General features: G+C 38.5%; 1 protein-coding gene across 11 annotated transcripts in view; it reads left to right on the top strand.

Moving 5' to 3' along the window:
* dnm1a (dynamin 1a) overlaps positions 1-21010 on the top strand; it is a 66184-nt gene that overhangs the window by 6119 nt on the left and 39055 nt on the right. For 8 of the 11 annotated variants that reach the window (XM_038302192.1, XM_038302209.1, XM_038302234.1 and 5 more), the window contains exons 2-10: positions 10542-10615; positions 11359-11508; positions 11653-11856; positions 12317-12415; positions 13177-13337; positions 13425-13567; positions 13648-13783; positions 16832-16899; positions 18845-18983. In XM_038302192.1, coding sequence (XP_038158120.1) covers positions 10542-10615; positions 11359-11508; positions 11653-11856; positions 12317-12415; positions 13177-13337; positions 13425-13567; positions 13648-13783; positions 16832-16899; positions 18845-18983 — 1174 coding nt within the window. Of the gene's footprint in view, positions 1-10541; positions 10616-11358; positions 11509-11652; positions 11857-12316; positions 12416-13176; positions 13338-13424; positions 13568-13647; positions 13784-16831; positions 16900-18844; positions 18984-20187; positions 20327-21010 lie in introns of all 11 variants that reach the window. The other 3 variants (XM_038302244.1, XM_038302232.1, XM_038302185.1) reach the window with 1 other exon arrangement.

The raw sequence follows: 21010 nt of genomic DNA, 5'->3' as shown, positions 1-21010 counted from the left end.
TTATCCTAGAATAGTATACAGTGTTAGGGTGTAAATCTTTTGTTGTCCAAGAAAAGAAAACATAACCTCACCATAACCTTAACTCATTATAATGTACCAGAAAATGGTAAGGAGCTTTCTAAAATCATTTGGCAATTATGCTACACAAGTACACCAATATTATTTACCAGCATTATTAGAAAGAAAACATCAAGCAGGTTCAAAAATAAAATGAATTCATAGAAATGTTTGTAGAAATATTTAAGATTTTATGGATTCTATCTTGAAATTCTTCTATCTGCTATCCTAAAAGCAGCCTTAAACCATGGGGTAAACTAGTAAAACAGGGCTGAGTATAGAGAGGATGAGACAGCAGTCACTGGGAGACAGTGGGGGAGAGGACATCATTTATTGAAGCACTGCTACAGGGGATTAGTGCTAATCTCTGCTTGCCTTCAATGCATTCACCCATTGGATGCAGCCTAACCCTCGATTCCCACCATCCAGCAACCAGGCGTGCAGTTTGCTCTTCCATCAACCTCTATTTTGTCTCTATGCGAGTTATTTATTCATCACATAGAACCTTCCCGTCATTTTACAGCCTGTGGAAAACATAAGCATTGTTGTGCTGCTTCATAGCTGTCAGGGCCCGTAATACAGCACGCATTAGTGGATTAGATGAAGCTCAGTGTCTGGAATCGGAAGTGAGGTGATGTACATAACTAGCAGAGGAACGTTAGGTTAAAGTTGCTAGTTGCATGAATGTCATACATGAAACCTTTAGGAAAGGATCTGCCCGTAGAATATAAAAAAGGGAAAGAAAATCAACAACAAACAATGAATACATTCAAACAGTGCATTAAATAAGTACATTGGAATTTTTATTTAGCAGCTTTTAGTGTAGGACTTAAAACTGACTTTCTAGATAAAATATTACAATAAAATAGGCAGCTCTGCATTCATTCTGAGATTATTGTAAATCTGCTGGAATTTACAAGATATGTTTTTAGTTACACATATGGTGCTTTTTAAGGCTATTTATTCCTCATGTCTTTTTTTTTTTTTTTTTTTTTAGAACAACTGAATGTTTCAGATCATGAAAGACACTTCATTTTTTATCTGTAAAGATAATAATACACAACCACAAACAGAACCTGCCAGACAACATGAAGTAGACAAATGTATCTTAAAGCAACATATCATGACCAAATCTATCCAACTGAAGTCCATTCAGAAGATTTTTGGATTCAGTGAGCCCCAATGAGCCCATATTCATGAATGAAGAGGCATGGCAAGGCAAGGCAAATTTATTTGTATAGCACAATTCAGTTCAAAGACAAAGCAAAGTATTTTACATGCTTAAAATACAGGAAGATAAAACAGAATCCAGAAGAAGAGAACATGAAACACTTCCCAGGAGTGACTTGTCTACCAAACCTACTCCAAGAGAGCCTCAACAACTCACCCAGACCAACGTCAGAAGGGCTGCAGGCCTCAGTTAAGTTCATTGCTCAGGATTCAAAGATGGCATTTTCTGGGATAGAAACAAAAACAAAATTATGACAGAACAACACAAGACCTGTCTCACATTTCCTCAACTTTATTCCTGATCTGAGAAACAAATTATCTTGCCTGAAGTAAGAAAAGTGGCACTTTTTGAAAGGCAAATCTTGGACAGCCTTTAAAGTAACAATAAGTAATAGTGACACCCAGTGTTTCAAATCAGAACAGCGCACAAAAAGGAGGAGCCATTAGTTTGTGACACTTGGGTTTTTCAGAAAGGCCATGATTTAAAAAACACTGGCAAGATCACCTCCAATGGTCCAAAACAAACAACCCCAAAGCTAAACTAAACAAAATCCTATTCAGATGCTATGAAATAATTTAAAGATAGTATATCTAGCTTACAAAACTGAAAATAATTTGGCCATAATATCTTAACATTGTATAAAAACACTCTATTATGCTTTGGAGTTATTAGAGATGGTTGTCACTGAAAAAGATCCACGGTAGGGATTTGTTAATAGTTCTACTACTTTTGCTTCCAAAGATGATGCAACAATTAAAAATCTTAACTTCTCTATCATTAGATCTCTTTGTTTAATCAGTTTTAGTCATCTAGTCTCCATAAAAGGATTGTGTTTGTGTTTTTCCTCCCTCAAATGGATGCTGCTTTAATGATACAGGACATCGTGTGGGTGGTAGCTCTACTGAAGGAATTAGTGAAAGGATCAGGTTTTTAAAAAAATATATATCTGGAGCGATAAATAAATTATTTATGTGCAATTATAAATGTACAAACAGACAGATGTAAAAATCATGTCTGTGGCTTTGTTATGTGAAATATTTTTTTCTGGACATCAGTGTGGGAGGATGTAAGAAAAAAAAAGAATGAGGGAAGACCTGCAGTGAAGACCATCTGTCCTGTGTGAAAAATGTACAACTTGGACACCAGGCAGGAAAATTAACATTTGTCGGCAGGTAGACCAGAAGGGACATGGCAAATGTTACGAGAAAGATTTCCTTTTGTTGTGACAAGGTAGAATAAGGAATGATAATAATTGATTATACTAGACAGAAGTGCTCGTCGTACCTTTTTCGTTGTTTTTAAGAAAATTTGCTAACAATTAGAACTGCGTGAAATGTATAAAACAATAGATTTTTTTAGAATTGATTGTGGCTTAATGATATATGTTTTTTAGTCGGACCAAAGTGCAGGTAGGTACAGAGCATAAGCAAAGAGATAGTTTAAATAATAACTGAAAACTAGACATAAAGCAGGTGCAGAGAAGCAGGCGGTGTATTAGGGAGAATCAAGGAAATAAGTTACAACCAGCAAGCTTATGCCCCTTTCCCAGTGGATCTACTTGGCCTGCTTCTATTCCACCCAACCAGTTTTTAAACATTACTGCTTTATCTTTACTGACACTGGCTTTTCTTCAAAGAATGGTATAAACAGAGATGGAGCAGGGCCAAAAAAGCTATAACTGGTACTGACAGCTCAGTGATGGAAACATTTAACCAATGGATTTATGTGGAGCAGCTGAGGTGGAAAGAAAACTGAGAGATAGAAAGAAGGAGATTAATTCTCTAAAAAGAGGCTGAACTAGGACACAAAAAAACTGCTTAACCAGGTAAATAAAGCTAACAGATCCCTAAGAAGAATAAAGCTAAATGTTTAAAATTATTTACTAAGAAACTAAACAAAGAGGAATGAAATATGTTAACATCTTTCTAACAATACTGAGCACAAATGAACTGAATATACCAGGACATTTCAAACCTAAATAAACAAGAAGCACTTGATCAAACACTATGGATAACTAAAATAAAAAAGTAAATCTTAAAGCAGCGCTTGTGTAACTTGTGTAACAGGACTCAATCCTGGAAGATACAGGTCAACTGGTAACACTGAAGTCACAAAATAAAAACAAAAAACGAAAAGGTACAAAAATCAAAAATGTTTCTAGATTAAATAGATGAGGATTAAAACAGTTAAACTAGCTTTTCTTATACAACCTTATATATCACATATCCCAATGACTAATTTATGATGACCTAAATTTTTTAATCACTGTTGAGGCTGTCTGGATATTTGTTACCCAGGTGATAAAACACCTGTAAAGAAAGGTTTTAAGACAGTAAACTGCTCATTGGGAAAGCAGGCCAGTAATCTTTTTTTTTGGTAGTCTTTCTTTTCTAGAAATATTTTTGCCCGTTATTTTAAGATTGCATTTGAATTTTTATTCCGATTGGTAGAAAAAACAGTTTTGTCTTTACAGTTAACTTTGATATTTATGTGTTTAAAGTAAGTAACACAGAAATGTCTAAATTCAAGTCTTGAAAATATGAAAGGATTTTATATTTTCTGAGTTGAAGGATGGATTCCTGAGGGCTTTTATAGTTTAGTAGTTGCCTCAGCCATTTTTAGTACGGTAGTTCTTTTGGGCTTTTTTTATCTTATCAGCACACATTAAGATTGGTTTTAATGCCACTCCATGGTTTCCTCTTGTGGCTGCCTTAGTTGCAGATTTTGTTTTTAATTCTCAAAAATGTATTGGCTTAAATCTGCTTGTCTTTGTAGAAACTCATATTTTCCAACAGCAACATTTTTATTTTCTGGTTTGAAAAAACAAACCCAACTGATATAAAAAGGCTCTCTAAAATTATATATGAAGGTAATTTAATCTGACAGAGACTGTTTAACAATCCCATACAAATTTAAAAACACTAATACTTAAAAATGTATTAATAGATTTCTCTAAAAATGACCTTTCACTTTCAACGTTAAGCTGCTGTGATTCTTATATGAATTAATTTAAGATGTACATTTTTACAAATCTTTATTGATAGTAAAATACAAGCTTCTGTAAGAATAGACAAAAATCAGGAAGAAATAATTTGCTGCTCATTAGGATGTAACCAGTTGTAGCCTCAGGTCTTTACACTATTGCAACTATAGCAGCATGCAGACCGGAGCAGAATTAGTATAATCATATAAACAATGATGCTGTAAGCTTTATATTTATATCTGGTTACATTAGAATCCGAGTCAGAATTAGAATCTGAAAATAATTTTCTGACAAGTAGTTTTTTTAAACGAACGAGGAATTTGTTTCGTGATGAGGTGATGCTAAATAAGCATACAGATCACTTGGCATAAATAAAGCCAGGAATATAAAATTAAGATCAAACAAATGCAAGATTATTTTGTAAAGCACTGTGGAAAGTTATTGAACAACAATGAAATAGGGTTACTGTGATGGACCGAGTAAAAAAAAACAGGAGGAGTCACAGGATATTAATTAGAAAAATAGGGTTTTTTATTTTAACCCAAAAAATAGATGACAAAAGATAAACTGAGCTCATAAAAGAGGTCAAAGGAACAAAACTGAACTCAGGCAAAAATGTAAACAAACTGGCTGTACAAACAAACATAACTGACCTACAAAGAAATGACAGACAGGGGTATATATACTGGCTGATCAGACCAATTTAGACACAATAGGGGTAACTAAACAGAATACAATTACAAACCAAACAAATAACAGTACAGCTAAGTTTGACTAAACTAAAGACTCACAAAATGAAAATCAAAACCATTAAAGTCCAAATACCAATATTCACCTAAATGCAAAAACTCATCTAAAGAAAGAAACTACACATTCCCCCGCCAGCAAGGACCAGTGGTGCAGTCCAATCAGCATCCAAATTTGCTGAGCCCTGGCCCCCCATCTTTTGTCAACTTCAGAGTGTGGCCATGGATTTGGCCATCACACACTCCCCCACTTCCTGATCTTCCCTCTGGCACCGAGAAAGGTAATCAGCAGTGGTGTTGTCCTTGCCGGGGATGTAGTGAACCTTAAACCGAAATGGCTGCATAGCAAAGTACCATCTGGTGATTCTCCCATTAGTGTCCTTCATTCTTTCTAGCCACTGGAGGGCTCTGTGATCAGTCTGAAGTGTGAATTCTCTTCCTAGCAAATAATATTTGAATGAGTCAAGGGCCCATTTAATAGCCAAGGCTTCCTTCTCCACGGTTGCATAGCGCCCCTCTCTTGGCAGCAGCTTGCGGCTGATGTAGGCAACTGGATGTTGGTCCTCCAGTGGTCCCTGCAGAAGCACTGCCCCAAGGCCTCTTTCAGAAGCATCAGTCTGCAACACAAAGTCTTTTGCAAAATCAGGTGAGTGCAAAACTGGATTCTTACTCAGATTGGCTAATGTCCTTAAATGCTGCAATAGCCTCTGCTGTCCACTGAATTTTAGTGGGACTTCTGGAGCCCGTCATGTCTGTTAGGAATGCTGCGCTAGCTGAAAAATTAGGAATGAATCTGTGGTAGAATGCAGCCATGCCAAGAAAAGACCGCAGCTGTTTCCTGGTTTGTGGGAGCGGACAGGATGCTATCGCATTGATTTTATCAACTTGAGGTTTCAGAGTACCACCTCCAATGGTGTACCCCAGGTACTGTATTTCTGTCCTGGCAAGAGCACACTTTGCTGGATTGATGGTAAGGCCTGCTAAACGCAGCCGATCCAGGACCTCCTTTAGATGGTGAACATGCTCTTCCCAAGTTGCACTGAAAACCACAACATCATCAAGGTATGCACAGGTGAATGCTGAGAGCCCAGAGAGTACCTGATCCATTAGTCTTTGAAATGTTGCTGGGGCCCCATGGAGACCGAATGGCAGGACTGTGAACTCGAACAATCCCCAGGGGGTGCGAAACGCTGTCAGCTCCTGGGACTGTTTAGTGAGAGGCACCTGCCAGTACCCCTTAGACAGATCAATAGTTGTTAAGTATCTTGCTGCCCCCAGGTGCTCAATGAGGTCATCAATACGTGGCATTGGGTAAGAGTCAAATTTTGATATAGAGTTGAGGTACCTGAAGTCAATGCAAAATCTTATTTTGCCATCCTTTTTCGGAACCAACACAACAGGGTTGCACCACTCACTTGTTGAAGGTTGGATGATTCCTAGAGACAGCATGAGGTCCATCTCCTCCTTCAGCTCCACCCGGAAGCGTTCGGGTATCCTGTAACTCATACGCTTTATGGCAGCATCTGGTTTTAAAACAATGCTGTGCTCCACCAGAGTGGTGCGACCTGGACACTCTTGAAATATGTCAGAAGTAATAAGAGGTGTTACCTGAGACTGTTGCTCGCTGGTGAGATGGCTTAGGTCCAGCACAGAGGATGTTACTGAGGGCAAATAGTCATTAACTTCTTCCTCCTCCTCCACTCTGTGAATAAGCAACACCTCAGTTTCATTCTCCTTCCTTGGAACCCACTCCTTGAGAAGGTTAACATGGAGCACTCGACTCCCTCGCTGGAGACCTGGTGTAGAGACTTGATAGGTAGTAGGTCCAGTTTTCCTCAGTACTTCAAAGGGTCCCTGCCATTTTGCTAGCAACTTGCTGTCAGAAGTTGGCAACATTACCAAAACCTTCTGGCCAGGAGCAAAACTTCTGTGGCGAGCTTTCATGTCAAACCAAACCTTTTGGTGTTTCTGAGCAGCTGCCATGTGACTCTGAGCCAACTCACTCATTTGCTGCAGTTTATCCCTCATATGGAGAACAAATGAAATAATGTTGACTGGATCCTCTTTACTCTGATCTCCCTCCCATGCATCTCTTAGCAGGGTCAGAGGGCCCCTCACATCATGACCATAGAGGAGCTCAAATGGGGAGAAACCAGTGGAAGCCTGAGGAACCTCCCTGTAGGCAAAAAGGAGGTATGGCAACCACTGGTCCCAATCAGAGCCTGTATCATTCACAAACTTACGTAGCATTTGTTTGAGAGTTTGGTTAAAGCGCTCTGTCAGGCCATCCGTCTGTGGGTGGTATGGTGTTGTCCTCATGCTCCTGATGCCCAACAGCTTATAGACCTGTTTCAAGAGTGTGGACATAAAGTTAGTGCCCTGATCGGTTAAAATCTCCTGTGGAAATCCAACCCTTGAGAAAAATTGAACCAGTGAGGAAGCCACATGTTTTGCTTTAACAGTCTTTAGTGGAAAAACTTCAGGATATCTTGTTGCATAGTCTGTGATGACAAGCATGAAGCGATTTCCAGATTTACTTTTTTCCACCGGGCCCACTACATCCATCCCAAGGCGTAGAAAGGGTGTACCAATAATGGGAAGGGGTTGAAGTGGTGCTTTGCTAGGGACTCTCATTGAGGTTTTCTGACACTCAGGGCAGCTTCTGCAAAATAAAGCAACATCTGATCTTAAACCAGGCCAGAAAAAATATCGCTTGATGCGAGCAGTGGTCTTATACTTCCCAAGGTGGCCAGCCCAGGGAATAGAGTGTCCCAAAGTCAGCACTGTTTCACGAGCCTCCTTAGGGACAACTAACTGCTTAAACTGGCCATGTTGATGATATAAAATGCCATCTTGCAGTATATACTGCTCTTTATTTGTGTCAGATCCTACAGAGGCCTCCCTCCTAGCCTTCAGCAACAGGGCAAATAAAGTTGGATCATTCTGCTGCATTTGTCTGATGTTTGTGGGTATTGAAAAACCCAGTGGCATATCTGGAGCCACTTCAACTGAAGTCTCACCCAATGCATGTTGAAATTTCTCACGCCTTCTTTGACTGCGTGGCTTCCGAGACTTCCCAGGTTCCGTCTGCAACTCAGCCTCGAAAAAAGGTAAAGCACCAAGTGTTGCAAAATGCTCATCTTGATTTTTAGCTTGGGCTCTGGTTACAGCCACGTTACAGCTCTGCACATCCCTCAATAAGTCATAGATGACAGGCAGATCCTCCCCCAAAACTACAGGATAGGGTAGGTTATCAGCTACCCCAACCTTCAACAGATAGGGAGCTCCCTGCACCTCAACAAACATATCAGCAGTGGGGTATGATTTCTCATCACCATGTACACAGCGAACTGCTATCGTTTCAGAAGGGCATATACAATTAGTTGGTACATGGTTCTTGTGCACTAGAGTCTGTGTGCTGCCAGTATCTATTAAAGCATTTATTTCATGCCCAGCAATCTTCACTGTAATGATTTTACTTGACTGCTTTATTTCAAGTTTAACATCCACATTCTGATGAGGCACAAAACACACTTGAGTTAGCTTACTTTGATTCTTAGGGCACATGGGTTTGGTGTGACCTTCTTGTCCACAGAGGTAACACACTGGAGGCCTTTTTCCTGCCTTAGAAGGCTGGTTTTCTCCTAAAAAAGGCTTACCCCCACCCTTTGCTAGCTTCTGATGAGGCTGATAAGGTGGTAACCGACGTGAATCTTTGGCAGCTCTCCATGCACTGTTGCTCCATGGCTGACTCCTACTTCTGGCAGCCACAAACACGTCAGCGAGAGTAGCAGCTTCTGCAGCAGACTTCGGATCGTGCTCCTTGATCCAAACCTGAAGCTCAGGACACAACATTCTCAAAAATTGTTCCAGAATAATCAGTTCACCAACTTGTTTCACAGTTTTATCTTTAGGCTGAACCCACTTCTCATAAAGTTCTTTCAGCCTTGAATATAATTCTTTTGGACTCTCATCAAGAACATCAAGGCAGCGAAATCTTTGTCGGTAAGTTTCTGGATTTATATCATATTTTTGTAAAATGGCAGCTTTTACCTTTCTATATTCCAGGGAATCATCCACATCCATGTTAACATAGGCACAGCGAGCCTTACCCGTCAGAAGAGGAATGAGATGGAAAACCCAGTCCGATTGTGGCCAACGATAAGCAGCTGCAATTCTCTCAAATGTGGTCAGAAAGTGCTCAACATCATCTTCAGCAGTCAATTTTTCCAATTTAGGATGAGGAAGGTGCACAGACTGACCTGTTGAGCTGAAAGCTGAATCCTCAGGTTGAGATGTTGTTTGAATCTGATCAATTTGAGTTGTAACAGGTGGTGGATCAGTTGATGTGGGCTCAGGGGGCGGGGTTGTCCTGGCCTGTATTTCCATCTGCAAAAGCCAAAACTGATGTTGCAAGCTCCTAAAGCGCTGTTCTTGTTGTGCAGAAACTTCTCTCTGCTTTTTCTCCCGAACTTCCTGTTGTCCCATGAAAGCCCGAAGAATCCCAGCAATATCATGCAGAGTTGGCTCTCTGGGCTCCTCCTCATCAGTGGCTTCAGCTGCTGCTGCTGAAGCTCCTCCTTCCATTTCCTGACTCTCTGATTGCTGGGAAGCCTCTTTGGTCTCAACCTTATTTCCTTTTCTTGGGCGCAGACCGTTCTGCATGGCTCAAAAAGTTTGTTGGTGGGGGAAAAATTGCTCACACAAAAAAAAAACAGAGAAAAGAAAAAAAATCCTGGCTCCTCAACTCAAAATCCTCACTTCTGACACCACATGTGATGGACCGAGTTAAAAAAACAGGAGGAGTCACAGGATATTAATTAGAAAAATAGGGTTTTTTATTTTAACCCAAAAAATAGATGACAAAAGATAAACTGAGCTCATAAAAGAGGTCAAAGGAACAAAACTGAACTCAGGCAAAAATGTAAACAAACTGGCTGTACAAACAAACATAACTGACCTACAAAGAAATGACAGACAGGGGTATATATACTGGCTGATCAGACCAATTTAGACACAATAGGGGTAACTAAACAGAATACAATTACAAACAAAACAAATAACAGTACAGCTAAGTTTGACTAAACTAAAGACTCACAAAATGAAAATCAAAACCATTAAAGTCCAAATACCAATATTCACCTAAATGCAAAAACTCATCTAAAGAAAGAAACTACACATTCCCCCGCCAGCAAGGACCAGTGGTGCAGTCCAATCAGCATCCAAATTTGCTGAGCCCTGGCCCCCCATCTTTTGTCAACTTCAGAGTGTGGCCATGGATTTGGCCATCACAGTTACATTAAATATTATACATACATACATACATACAAGTAACTTTCTACTTTGATTGCTGGCTCCTTCCAATTCTTCTTGTTACCATGGGGTCCACCCTACCTCTTTAATATTTATACCTTTCCAACTGCAGCATTTACTAGAGTAAATGTTTCTTATGCTTAATTCCAGCCTCTGCTTTTTACGTTACATTGACCATTAAATATGTTATCTGTGTGTTTGTGTGTGACAGGGACTTTCTTCCTCGTGGTTCTGGCATCGTGACCCGTCGTCCCTTGGTTCTGCAGCTGATGAATTCACCAACAGGTAAAATGCATAAATCCTTCAGTATTTAAAACCTATAAAGCTAATTAATGAACAAATTTTGAAACCCTTACAGGAAATAGCACTGAATTTGGTAAGGGAGGGCTGAAGTAAAATTACAAATTTAAACAAGTTAACTAAGAATTACACTTGTCCAATAAATGCTATATAGAGTTAGGCATTTTAATAGACAATTTAAAAACATGAATGAAAGTGTAATAGTTAATAGTATTGCAGTTTTGCTTGATATACAGTAAAATGTTTTGTAGAAATGTTTTGTTTTGTTAATTTCCCCAGCAGCAGAGGCCTCGTCATTATGTAGTTAATATTTCCTATTTTTATATATTTAGGTTTGTAACATTTGAAAAGAAAACAAAAAACAAAAAAAACATTTGGGGATACTATTTCATCTTTAAGGGTTGTAATTTTGCACCTAAATCGTTATATCAGTGACATGTACTGAAAAATTGAACCAAGTACATTTTAAAGCTTCTTTTTGTTTTACTGTAGCCGAACTTCTAAATGTGTTTTAGGTTTATTACATCTTTGGGCTCAGTAAGGTGGCGCTCAATGAATTTGAACAATTTGAAGAATTATATATGGATTACATTCAAATTTGGACAATTTTGCTGGCATCAATTACTTTTTATCTACATGGAATCCGAAGTTTCCATGCAGTAAATTGGTGCTCTGATGGATTTGATTTGATTTTGTTCATTTTGTTTCCCGTTTTCTTGGTTATGTAGAATATGCAGAGTTCCTCCACTGCAAGGGCAAAAAATTCACGGATTTTGATGAGGTTCGACAGGAGATTGAGGCAGAGACTGACCGCATCACAGGGGCCAATAAGGGCATCTCCCCTGTTCCCATCAACCTGCGTGTCTACTCTCCTCATGGTAACCCTGATATCAACCCCTTCATTTTATAGATGTTACTGTTTTGATTTTAAATCAACATCATACCCAATCACAATGTAATATTTTACCATTGTATTTTGTTTCACATGATCCAATTTCCTCTGTTTCCTTGCCTGCTCACAGTACTGAACCTGACGCTGGTGGACCTGCCGGGAATGACCAAGGTGCCGGTGGGAGACCAGCCTGCAGACATCGAGGCTCAGATCAGAGAAATGTTAATGCAGTTTGTGACCAAGGAGAACTGCCTCATGCTCGCTGTATCCCCAGCCAACTCTGATCTGGCCAACTCTGACGCTTTAAAAATTGCCAAAGAGGTCGACCCTCAGGGTGAGGACGGGCATGCCAGCAAACACATAGACATATACTCTCCAAATCAACAGAGAGAAATCAAACACATTTACTGAGAGTAAATATATAAAATGAATTAATCTATTTATTTGACCAAAAAGTACTTGTTTAATTTTTTTTTCAGTGTTAGCAGCGGATGGATGATCAGAGGGAATGACAGAGAAATGACAGTTTAATGGACAGATTTATATGCACAGTGTCATTATAAAGATATTTATACTTTTAATTATTTTTCCATACCTCCAAGGACGTGGAAGTTGCTTTCATTTAAACACACTTTATCAAATTATTACAGGCTTTATTGAGCCTCTGCAATTTGCCTAAAATCACATTATTTAGCTTTTTTTTTACACTATCCATTCCTTCATTAAGAGCATCTGAACATTTGTTTTTTTTATTTATGGGATGTGTTTGTGTGGACTGTGTTTACCACCTGTAGGTATGAGGACCATAGGGGTGATCACTAAGCTAGACCTGATGGATGAGGGGACAGATGCTAAAGACATCCTGGAGAACAAGCTGCTTCCCCTGCGAAGAGGTGAGGACCGATGAATAAACAAACTTCTTTTCCCCACCTCAGCGAAACGCAGTGACACATTGTTTCCCTCTTGTGGTGAAAAGGCAGAACTGCCTAAAGAGGAGAAGAGGAAAATAACAGAAGGCTCATGGAGTGAGGGAAGGGAGGGAGGGAGGGAGATAAATCAGGGTAAAAATGAAAAGTTATAAAACTGCAGCAGGGAAAGAGTTTGAACAAATTAGGAAGAGCTCCCAGAGGAAGAGTGTCTTTTCTGTGGGTTGTTGCTATAGTATGTGCTGATCCAGTCTTTTCCATTTGAACTTGGTCAGACCCCAGACATATGTTTTTGAATATTTTCATGTTTTCTGTTTTTTAAGCACTCTCTCCGCCTAATGTTGTGGATGTTTTGATTTACGAGTCTGCTGACTCAGATTTGCAGTAGTTATAGAGCATAAAAGCTCTTTTGGGATCAGGGAACTTAATTGGAGGATGAAATGGGATCCTTTTGCCCTGAACACTCCCTGTACTTTTTCCAATCTCTTTTCCTGCTTTTTCTCCAAACATGGAAAACTGTAAATACTTTTCTTTATATCAACTTTTCAGCTACATAAAACAAATCTGAATTAGTTGGATCCCCTTGTTTGCTTAAGAGATAGTTTTGCTGCTATGGTCTAGTCCTGAATGTAAGGCAGTTCTAACATTACCTGGATCAGTTCCTCTTGTGAAAACAGACATTTAGACTTTTCCTCTTTAATTATGAAACTGGTGTCTATTGCTTGTAGGTTACATCGGTGTGGTTAACAGAAGCCAGAAAGACATTGATGGAAAGAAGGACATTAATGCTGCTATGGCTGCTGAGAGGAAGTTCTTCCTCTCCCATCCTGCTTACAGACACCTGGCCGAGCGCATGGGCACGCCCTACCTCCAGAAAGTACTGAATCAGGTGGGGGAAAGTCTGCTGTTCTATGTTGCTTTTCATCCCCTCCCCACACATCCTTACAGTGATAAGAGTGATCTGTGACTTTTACAGCAACTGACCAACCACATCAGAGATACCCTGCCGGGCCTCAGGGCAAAGCTGCAGAGTCAGCTGCTCTCCATAGAGAAGGAGGTCGAGGAGTACAAGAACTTCAGACCTGATGACCCCTCCCGCAAAACAAAGGCTCTCCTCCAGTGAGCATATAAACACATTTACTGTAAAATTTTGTGGTAAGTGGATGCTTGATGATGCATTTATCCCCAATTGCTTACAGGATGGTGCAACAGTTTTCAGTAGACTTTGAGAAATGCATAGAGGGCTCAGGAGATCAGATCGACACGGCTGAGCTGTCAGGTGGAGCCAGGATCAATCGCATCTTTCATGAACGCTTTCCCTTCGAATTGGTCAAGGTGGGTGTCTCTGAGTTCTGGTCAGAAACATGCTTATTGGTTTATTCTCTGAAGTCAAGATTGTCCTGACTTCAAAACAAAAATCTTCCAATTAATCTTTTTTTTTTTTTTTTTTAGATATTAAGAATTTGGATGAATTTAGCTCCTTTGCTCAGTTTTTATAGAATAACATAAGTGATGGCAGCAAGTTCAGGTGTGTTATATTTAAATGAATCTACAGCAGTTGTTACATTATTGTTATAAAGGTGATTCTGAATAATTTCATACACATTTTTTAATGCTGACTATTTATGGTCTGAGTTTTCCATTCTCCTTTTCACTATGTTTTCTCTTTTATGCTATTTCACATAATTTAGGCTTTGCATAAAACACAATAAAAATACAGCCACTGTTCATTCAGGGGTTATAATAATAATAGAAATACTTTGATGCATCCTGTCTTAGGGAATCTAGTTACACGTTTTAGTTGATTTGTAGTAAACTATTGTACAGTATTATTTAAGATGAATGATGGTCATATGTTAAAAAAGTTTAGTACTTCTTCATTTCTCATTTTATTTACACCAAAAAGTTTGATTACTCCTTACAGTCTGAAAAAGTCTTCTGTTAATTCTCTTTTTTTTTCTATTTTAGCTTGCATGCAAAAAATAAACATTACAACTATTTGCTTAGTTTGATTCAGGAGTTTGTCCTTCAATGGAAGGGTCATCGGTTTAAGCCCGGGCTCTGACTTTTAATGCTGTTGTGACCTTGGGCAAGACACTTCACCCTCCTTGTGTGCTGATGGTGGTCAGAGGGCCCAATGGTGCCTGTGTACAACAGCCTCGCTTCTGTCAGCAAGCCCCAGGGGAGCTGTGGCTACAATGTAGTTTGCCATCATCAGTGTGTGACTGAATGGGTTAATTACTGTTTCTAGTATAAAGCGCTTTGGTCAAGTCTCCTGACTTGAAACATGTCCTCTTGTTAGTGGTTTACAGCTAGCTGGAGGAAAGGTAGAAAAACAAAGCTAAACAGAATCTTGCACAGTTTTTTTTAAGCGTTAAATTAGTGCTGAATTGCTCTACCCCCCAAAATGGTTAATGCCTTTGCAGGTTCATAGAACCAACATCACAGGGACGGTTTTCAGAATAAATCTACAGCAAGTCTTAAATGCAGAGGTGGGCAGTAACTAGTTACATTTATTCAAGTAACTTTTAGGGGACAAAAAGAACTTTTAGGAGTTGATTTCTTTTATTGTACATTTTACTTTTACTTGAGTAAGATTTTTGTAAGTGTGTTGCTCCTCTTATTTGAGTAAAATTTTCTGGTTACTCAACTCACTTTTGAGTTATTTGAAAATGTATACAGTAAACAGTAGATATTGTCTTTAGAAGTTAGTGGCTGGCTAGCTGGATGGTAAGTCACCCTGCCTTTAACCCCACACTGCTCAATGGGCGCCGCACAGTGGCAGGCCACTGCTCCCTGAAAGGGGATCCCAAGGGGATGGGTTAAATGCAGAGAGTTCATTTCATTGCTCTGTACTTTTCACAGTGTAATGACAATAAAATGCTGGGAAAAATAAAAATTTCTTTATCCTTTCCCAATGTATATGTATTTCTTACTATAAAGATTGGTTTTATAAGTTTATGTTGAAAATAGTTATATGAAAAATTGTAATATTTTGTAAACACTTGTCCATATTTTTTTCTTTTAATTATGTTTTATACCAAAAATACTACAATTTGCCTAAAACTGTCAATCTGATCACTTAAACTATAAATCCAGTGTTAGCAGTCAACGGTTATTCACTTGATAACCATTTTACCATGCACGTGTTTTCTCTTACTTGAGATATTTGTTTGATTTTACTTTTAATTAAGGACAAAAATTATAAGTAGTAATACTCTACTTGGATACTATACCTACCTCTTAAAGATGCGCTTATTTATCTGCATATAATATGTTAAGCTGAGCTTCAAACTCAGGATCGCGCCTGTTTGGTTGCTGAGGGGCTAATGTTGTGATAGTTAAAAGGCTTTTGGGGTGGAAGGTTTGATCTTCCTCATTTCTCAAAATACATTAAAACTAAAGACAAGTGTGGTTCGCATAATTCTGCTAATTGCTAATTTCAGATTTTTTGATTATTTGCAGATTAAAGATATAAAACCTTGGACAACCTTGGAATAATGTCAAATGGTGTTATATTTAGTGTATTCATTTTTGCATTGGTTTGCACACTTATTTAAATAAAAAAGGCTGATGAGTGGCTTGAATATTTTATTTCCCTCTGGTATTAATAAAGAATTTTTAAATTGAATTTGATTGTAATATCATCTGTTTATCTGTTGAGATGGAATTTCCCACATTGAGATTAAAATATGCTTCATTCCTTTCATTATTTCTCTTTTTTTGTTAACATTGTATTCCCTCTATATTTCCTATGTTTTTAGCAGGAAAAACTTTAATTGGAGACATTAATTATTGCTCAATTCTCTTTAGGGTTTCAGTAGATTATGGCAAAAACCTAAAACGCACAATCGCAGGAGTTTCCTTTACCAGTCAGCAATGTAAATAAACCCATGGATTTCTGGGGAATGGTGGTTATCCCCAAAAATCCCCTCTACCAACCTGTACTAGTCATAATTTCCAGCATCCAGTTCCTCCTAGTTTTCCAGCTCTTTCGTGCATCCTCTTTCAACCTCCCTCTGTGGAAATAAAACTTACTGTTGTCCAAGGCTGCATGGAACTTCCAAGTGGGTTTGCCATTGAGGACAAAGCAGGTTGCCTCCTAACTGCAGGGTTGACTGGGAATCCAGGAAGCCTTGGGTGATTCATCATCATGTTTTATTGGTTTATTGAGAGTGTTTCAGATGAAAACGTTTAGCTTTAGGAATGCAGGTTATAAATGTGGTGTTGCACTAAATAAAACAGAGAAATTTGCTTGAATATATCAAAAACAGATGCTTAAATGTTAATGGAGGAACTCCTGCGATGTCTGCTGCTCTCTGTTTGCCAGAATCTAATGTCTCTGTGTGCGTATGTTTGATCTCCTCTCTGCCTGTTTTTCAGATGGAGTTTGATGAGAAAGAACTCCGCAAGGAAATCAGCTATGCAATCAAGAACATTCATGGAATCAGGCACGTCCGTCCTTTAACTTATTCCTCTGTCCTTCCTCAATCTCCCTCCCTCAATCTTTAAATTACCACCACCTGATGTAGAAGTCTCTGACTTGAGCCCAGACCTTTTGAAACGGGCTGCTCTGCCTTGAGCAGATGTCAAAATGCATGCCAACATAGGAGTTTAGGAATATGATAGCTGTTAAAAGATACCTAAAACTCTGACCATTTAATTTGCTTTCATATCCATGCTGGTGTCCGTCTGGTTAGTCAAACCCAGCAAGATATATCAACAGTTTTTAGGAGTGCATTCTGCTCTATTTATGCAGGACATATGTTTATAAAGAACTGAACTCACAGAGGTGCCGTTTTTCACTGTGAGCTAGCAAATCATATTATTATTCAATTCTTTTAAATACTTGCTAAATATTTTAAAATATTCATTAAACTGAACAGATTTTTACATCTGTTTTTATTTATTTACTCAGTAACTTTACAAGGTTCCATAATAAGGGCTTTGAAATGAATTGTTTTTGATAATATTCCAAACAGAGTTAAGGAGCAGAAATAATTGCATTTAGATTTAGGTGTTTAGTTTGTTGAAGAATATGACAAAACTATACAGAGTAATACAAATCAGCTTGAGATGCAACCAGGTTCAGAGTTGCGCTGATATAAATTTTATCCAGTTTTAGTTTATATTATGAATAAATATTATTTTATCTCTTTTTTGGCAGGAGCAGCCATGACTTATTTACATTAAAGGCGGAGGTCTCACATTCTGTAACAGAGAAATGGATTAAAAACTGGATTTAATATTAAGACCTAAGGATTGACCCTTAACATCAAATAAAGCATGCTCCATGACATGAAAGCTAAAAGATTGAAAAGGAGTAATGTTGCTGTTACCTGTTTACTACTGATTAATCAAGCTTGTAGTAGTTTGAATATTCAGCCAGAAACTAGAGCCAGACCAGAAAGGAGTCGGATGTTCAAGTTTCCAGCTAGTTGATCTTATTTCAGGACATGTCAAACTTAGAAATGCTAATTTGAGATGCAAAGATGATTTTTCATGTTTTTCCTGTAAGAAATTCTGTTTTTTTGTTTGTTTCTAGCATTGGGTTGGTTGAATAGTACATTGTAAACTAGTAGATTTTTCCACAAACATAGGTAACAAACACCCAACTCACTTTCTGCATTCATACAAGACAATCCTACTTGCTCTCCTGTTCCTCAGGGGGAACACCCGAGCCTCGTTGTACAGAGCCACTACGGTCACAGCATTGGTGAAATTTTAAAGTATGCAGTGAGAGCAGTTGTGCTCCACTGAAAGTCTAAAACCGAAGCTAGTAAAGAAAACTAGCACGCCCAGTGATGGTTGGTTAACACGTCACCAAGTGGGACAATCAATAAACAAGATGAAAAGTTCCGATATATCCTTAATCATCTGGTTGCCAGAAGTTCTTAAATGCAAAATCCTGAGTAAATTATATATATATATATATATATATATATATATATATATATATATATATATATATATATATATATATATATATATATATATATATATATATATATATATATATATATATTAAATTTAAGGATGTGCCTAACACTTTTTAATTGGTAGATCTAAATAATTTGTTTTAAATATTAAAATTTTCTAATGCTAATGATTTAATAAGCTCCTAAATCTATGGAAGAGTCTACTGAGGTAAATCTATTTAATCATCTAACCTGTCTTCAGGAAACTATTACTGAAAAAAGAGGTAAAAAATATATATAGATAAAACCTCTTTTCTAAAGTTGAATGTGATCAGTTTAGTGGAAAATCGGGATTAAAGGGTGAATCTTCATAATTAACATTCTTTTCTCTATCCAACCCTCCTTTTTTTTCTTTATTTCTACCACCTTTCTGCCATCTTTTGGCCCTGCTGTGGCTCGTTCTCTCCGTCTCGGACAGAACTGGCCTCTTCACCCCGGACATGGCCTTTGAGACCATTGTGAAAAGGCAGATTGGGAAGATTAAAGAGCCTTCCACCAAATGTGTGGACATGGTCATTTCTGAGCTAGTCAATACAGTTAGGCAGTGTACCAAGAAGGTAAAAATCCCAAACAAACATTGAGTAGCACCTGTTTCATTCTTGCTTTCAACCCTCGTCTCTCAGTCGTTCACTCCCTGTGGCTGTAACCACCTGGCTACCTCCAGCTCTTGTTGTTCTTGGACAGCGAGGGGGCTGCCTGGAGCGGCAGGGTGGGCTGCTGTTTACCTGCCTGCCTGTTGTTCTGCTTCAGACGGGTTTGGCTGGACAGGCTGCCTATGATTGTGCTGTGAAAATAAAATCCAGTGTGGAAGCTGAAAGTCATCAGAAAATGATTGTTCACAGGACTAACTCTAAAGGTTCTGCAGAACTCAAGACCAAATTGAAGCTCTAAGCTTTCCTTGTATTGTATTTTAAACAATCCAAACATAACTTTAATGCATTTAATAGGATTCAAGTTGTCCTGCCACCATATCAGATGATGTCAGTTTTCAAACTTTCACATATGTGAGACCGCAGCCGTGCACCTGCAAGCGTGGAAGTTGCGGCCTAAAGGCTCTTCATCAGGCCTCTGGGACGCATGTTTCGCAGCGAAGCCAAGAGCAATGAGCAGAAGTCTTTATCCAAATGGATCCACTGTGACCAAATGATTTCAGCAGCGGCTGGCCTGCAAAAACATGGACTAGTTGGACAGTAAATGTTAGGATTTGGATGCAGCTAAAAGTCGGGGGACATGGAGGTTGGGCGAAGAGTGGGTCGTTACTGTGGGTGGGTAGCGTCTTGGCTGAACGTCCAGGTGCACATCTGCAGTCTCGCTGAGTGTTGCTTTGAGTTTTGGCTGGTGGAGTTGTTCAAGCTGGGGGATCTCTCTATTTCTAACTATTTCTCTGGCCTTTTCTTTCTGTTTCCTCTTTCCTCATAGAGAGAGACTTCAGCACTGTCCTGTTTTAAAATGGCTTCAGGGAAAACCAAATGTCTCACTCGCAGTCTCTTCTTTCTGTGCCGTTTGTCCTTCCAATCCCTCAACCTCTTTCTCGTCATTTTCATCTTGAATCTCTCCTCTCTTCTATTCCATCTTCACCTTTTTTGTCCCTTTTAATAAAATTTCCCCAAATTATTATTCCTTTTCTTTCATTCCACCTTTTAATTTCCTTACTCCATTATTATCTCCTGTTCCAACTCACCCTTCACCTGCTCTTTTTTCTTTGTCCCTTTTTTTTTTTTTTGCTTCTCCCTCTCTCGTGCCGCCTGCTTATCCCAACAGGACGGGGCTTTTTACCCCTGACCTGGCCTTTGAGGCCATAGTGAAAAAGCAGATCCAAAAGCTGAAGGAGCCCACACTGAAGTGTATAGATATGGTAGTGAGCGAACTCACCTCGACCATTCAGAAGTGTAGTCAAAAGGTAACATGGCAAAGCGAATAAAAGACACTTTCAGTATCTCTGTTAAGCCAACAGGTAGGGGTAGACTGATGGCTGAAGACATTTTTAACCAGAGTTACCTTCATTCACAGTAGATCGTCAAAAACTTTCAAATTATAAATGGTTAAATCAAATAATTATAATCATTAGCATTAAAACAAATCCTTTTAATTGTATCATTGCTTAATTTAAAAATATAAATCCATGGATCCTGAATAACGGGTATTTAGTTTAAATGTTTATAAGTCTTTGATAACTAATAATTATATGGATTTTCTTTAAGCGTTTATTTGCTCACAGTAGTAACACGCAATTTTATTGTGTTACCAGTGTCAAACATGTGGATCAATTTGCTGATAATCCAGACAGTAACATGTTTGTGTGTTTTAACATGTTTTAGGCCATTGTAGATCATGTTTTGCTTTAAAGACGATGAATATAATCATTGGAATCCATCAGATGAGAAAAGTCGTTGTGCTTTTTTTACCTTGTTATCAGTACCTATTAGCAAAATATTTAGCTCATTAAATAAATTTCCAATGAATATGTGATTAAATGAGATAATTTACATAAGTTTGCTTGAAATTTGGAAAAGGAATAGATGCTAAAGCTTTCATTGAAAGGGATGGAATTTGAGATTCATTCGGCAAATATCAGTCTATCCTT

The sequence above is a fragment of the Cyprinodon tularosa genome, unplaced genomic scaffold (assembly GCF_016077235.1).
Source record: "Cyprinodon tularosa strain WSP-4 unplaced genomic scaffold, ASM1607723v1 ctg113, whole genome shotgun sequence".
Classification (NCBI taxonomy): Eukaryota; Metazoa; Chordata; class Actinopteri; order Cyprinodontiformes; family Cyprinodontidae; genus Cyprinodon; species Cyprinodon tularosa.
This window is presented reverse-complemented; position numbering and strand designations above follow the sequence as displayed.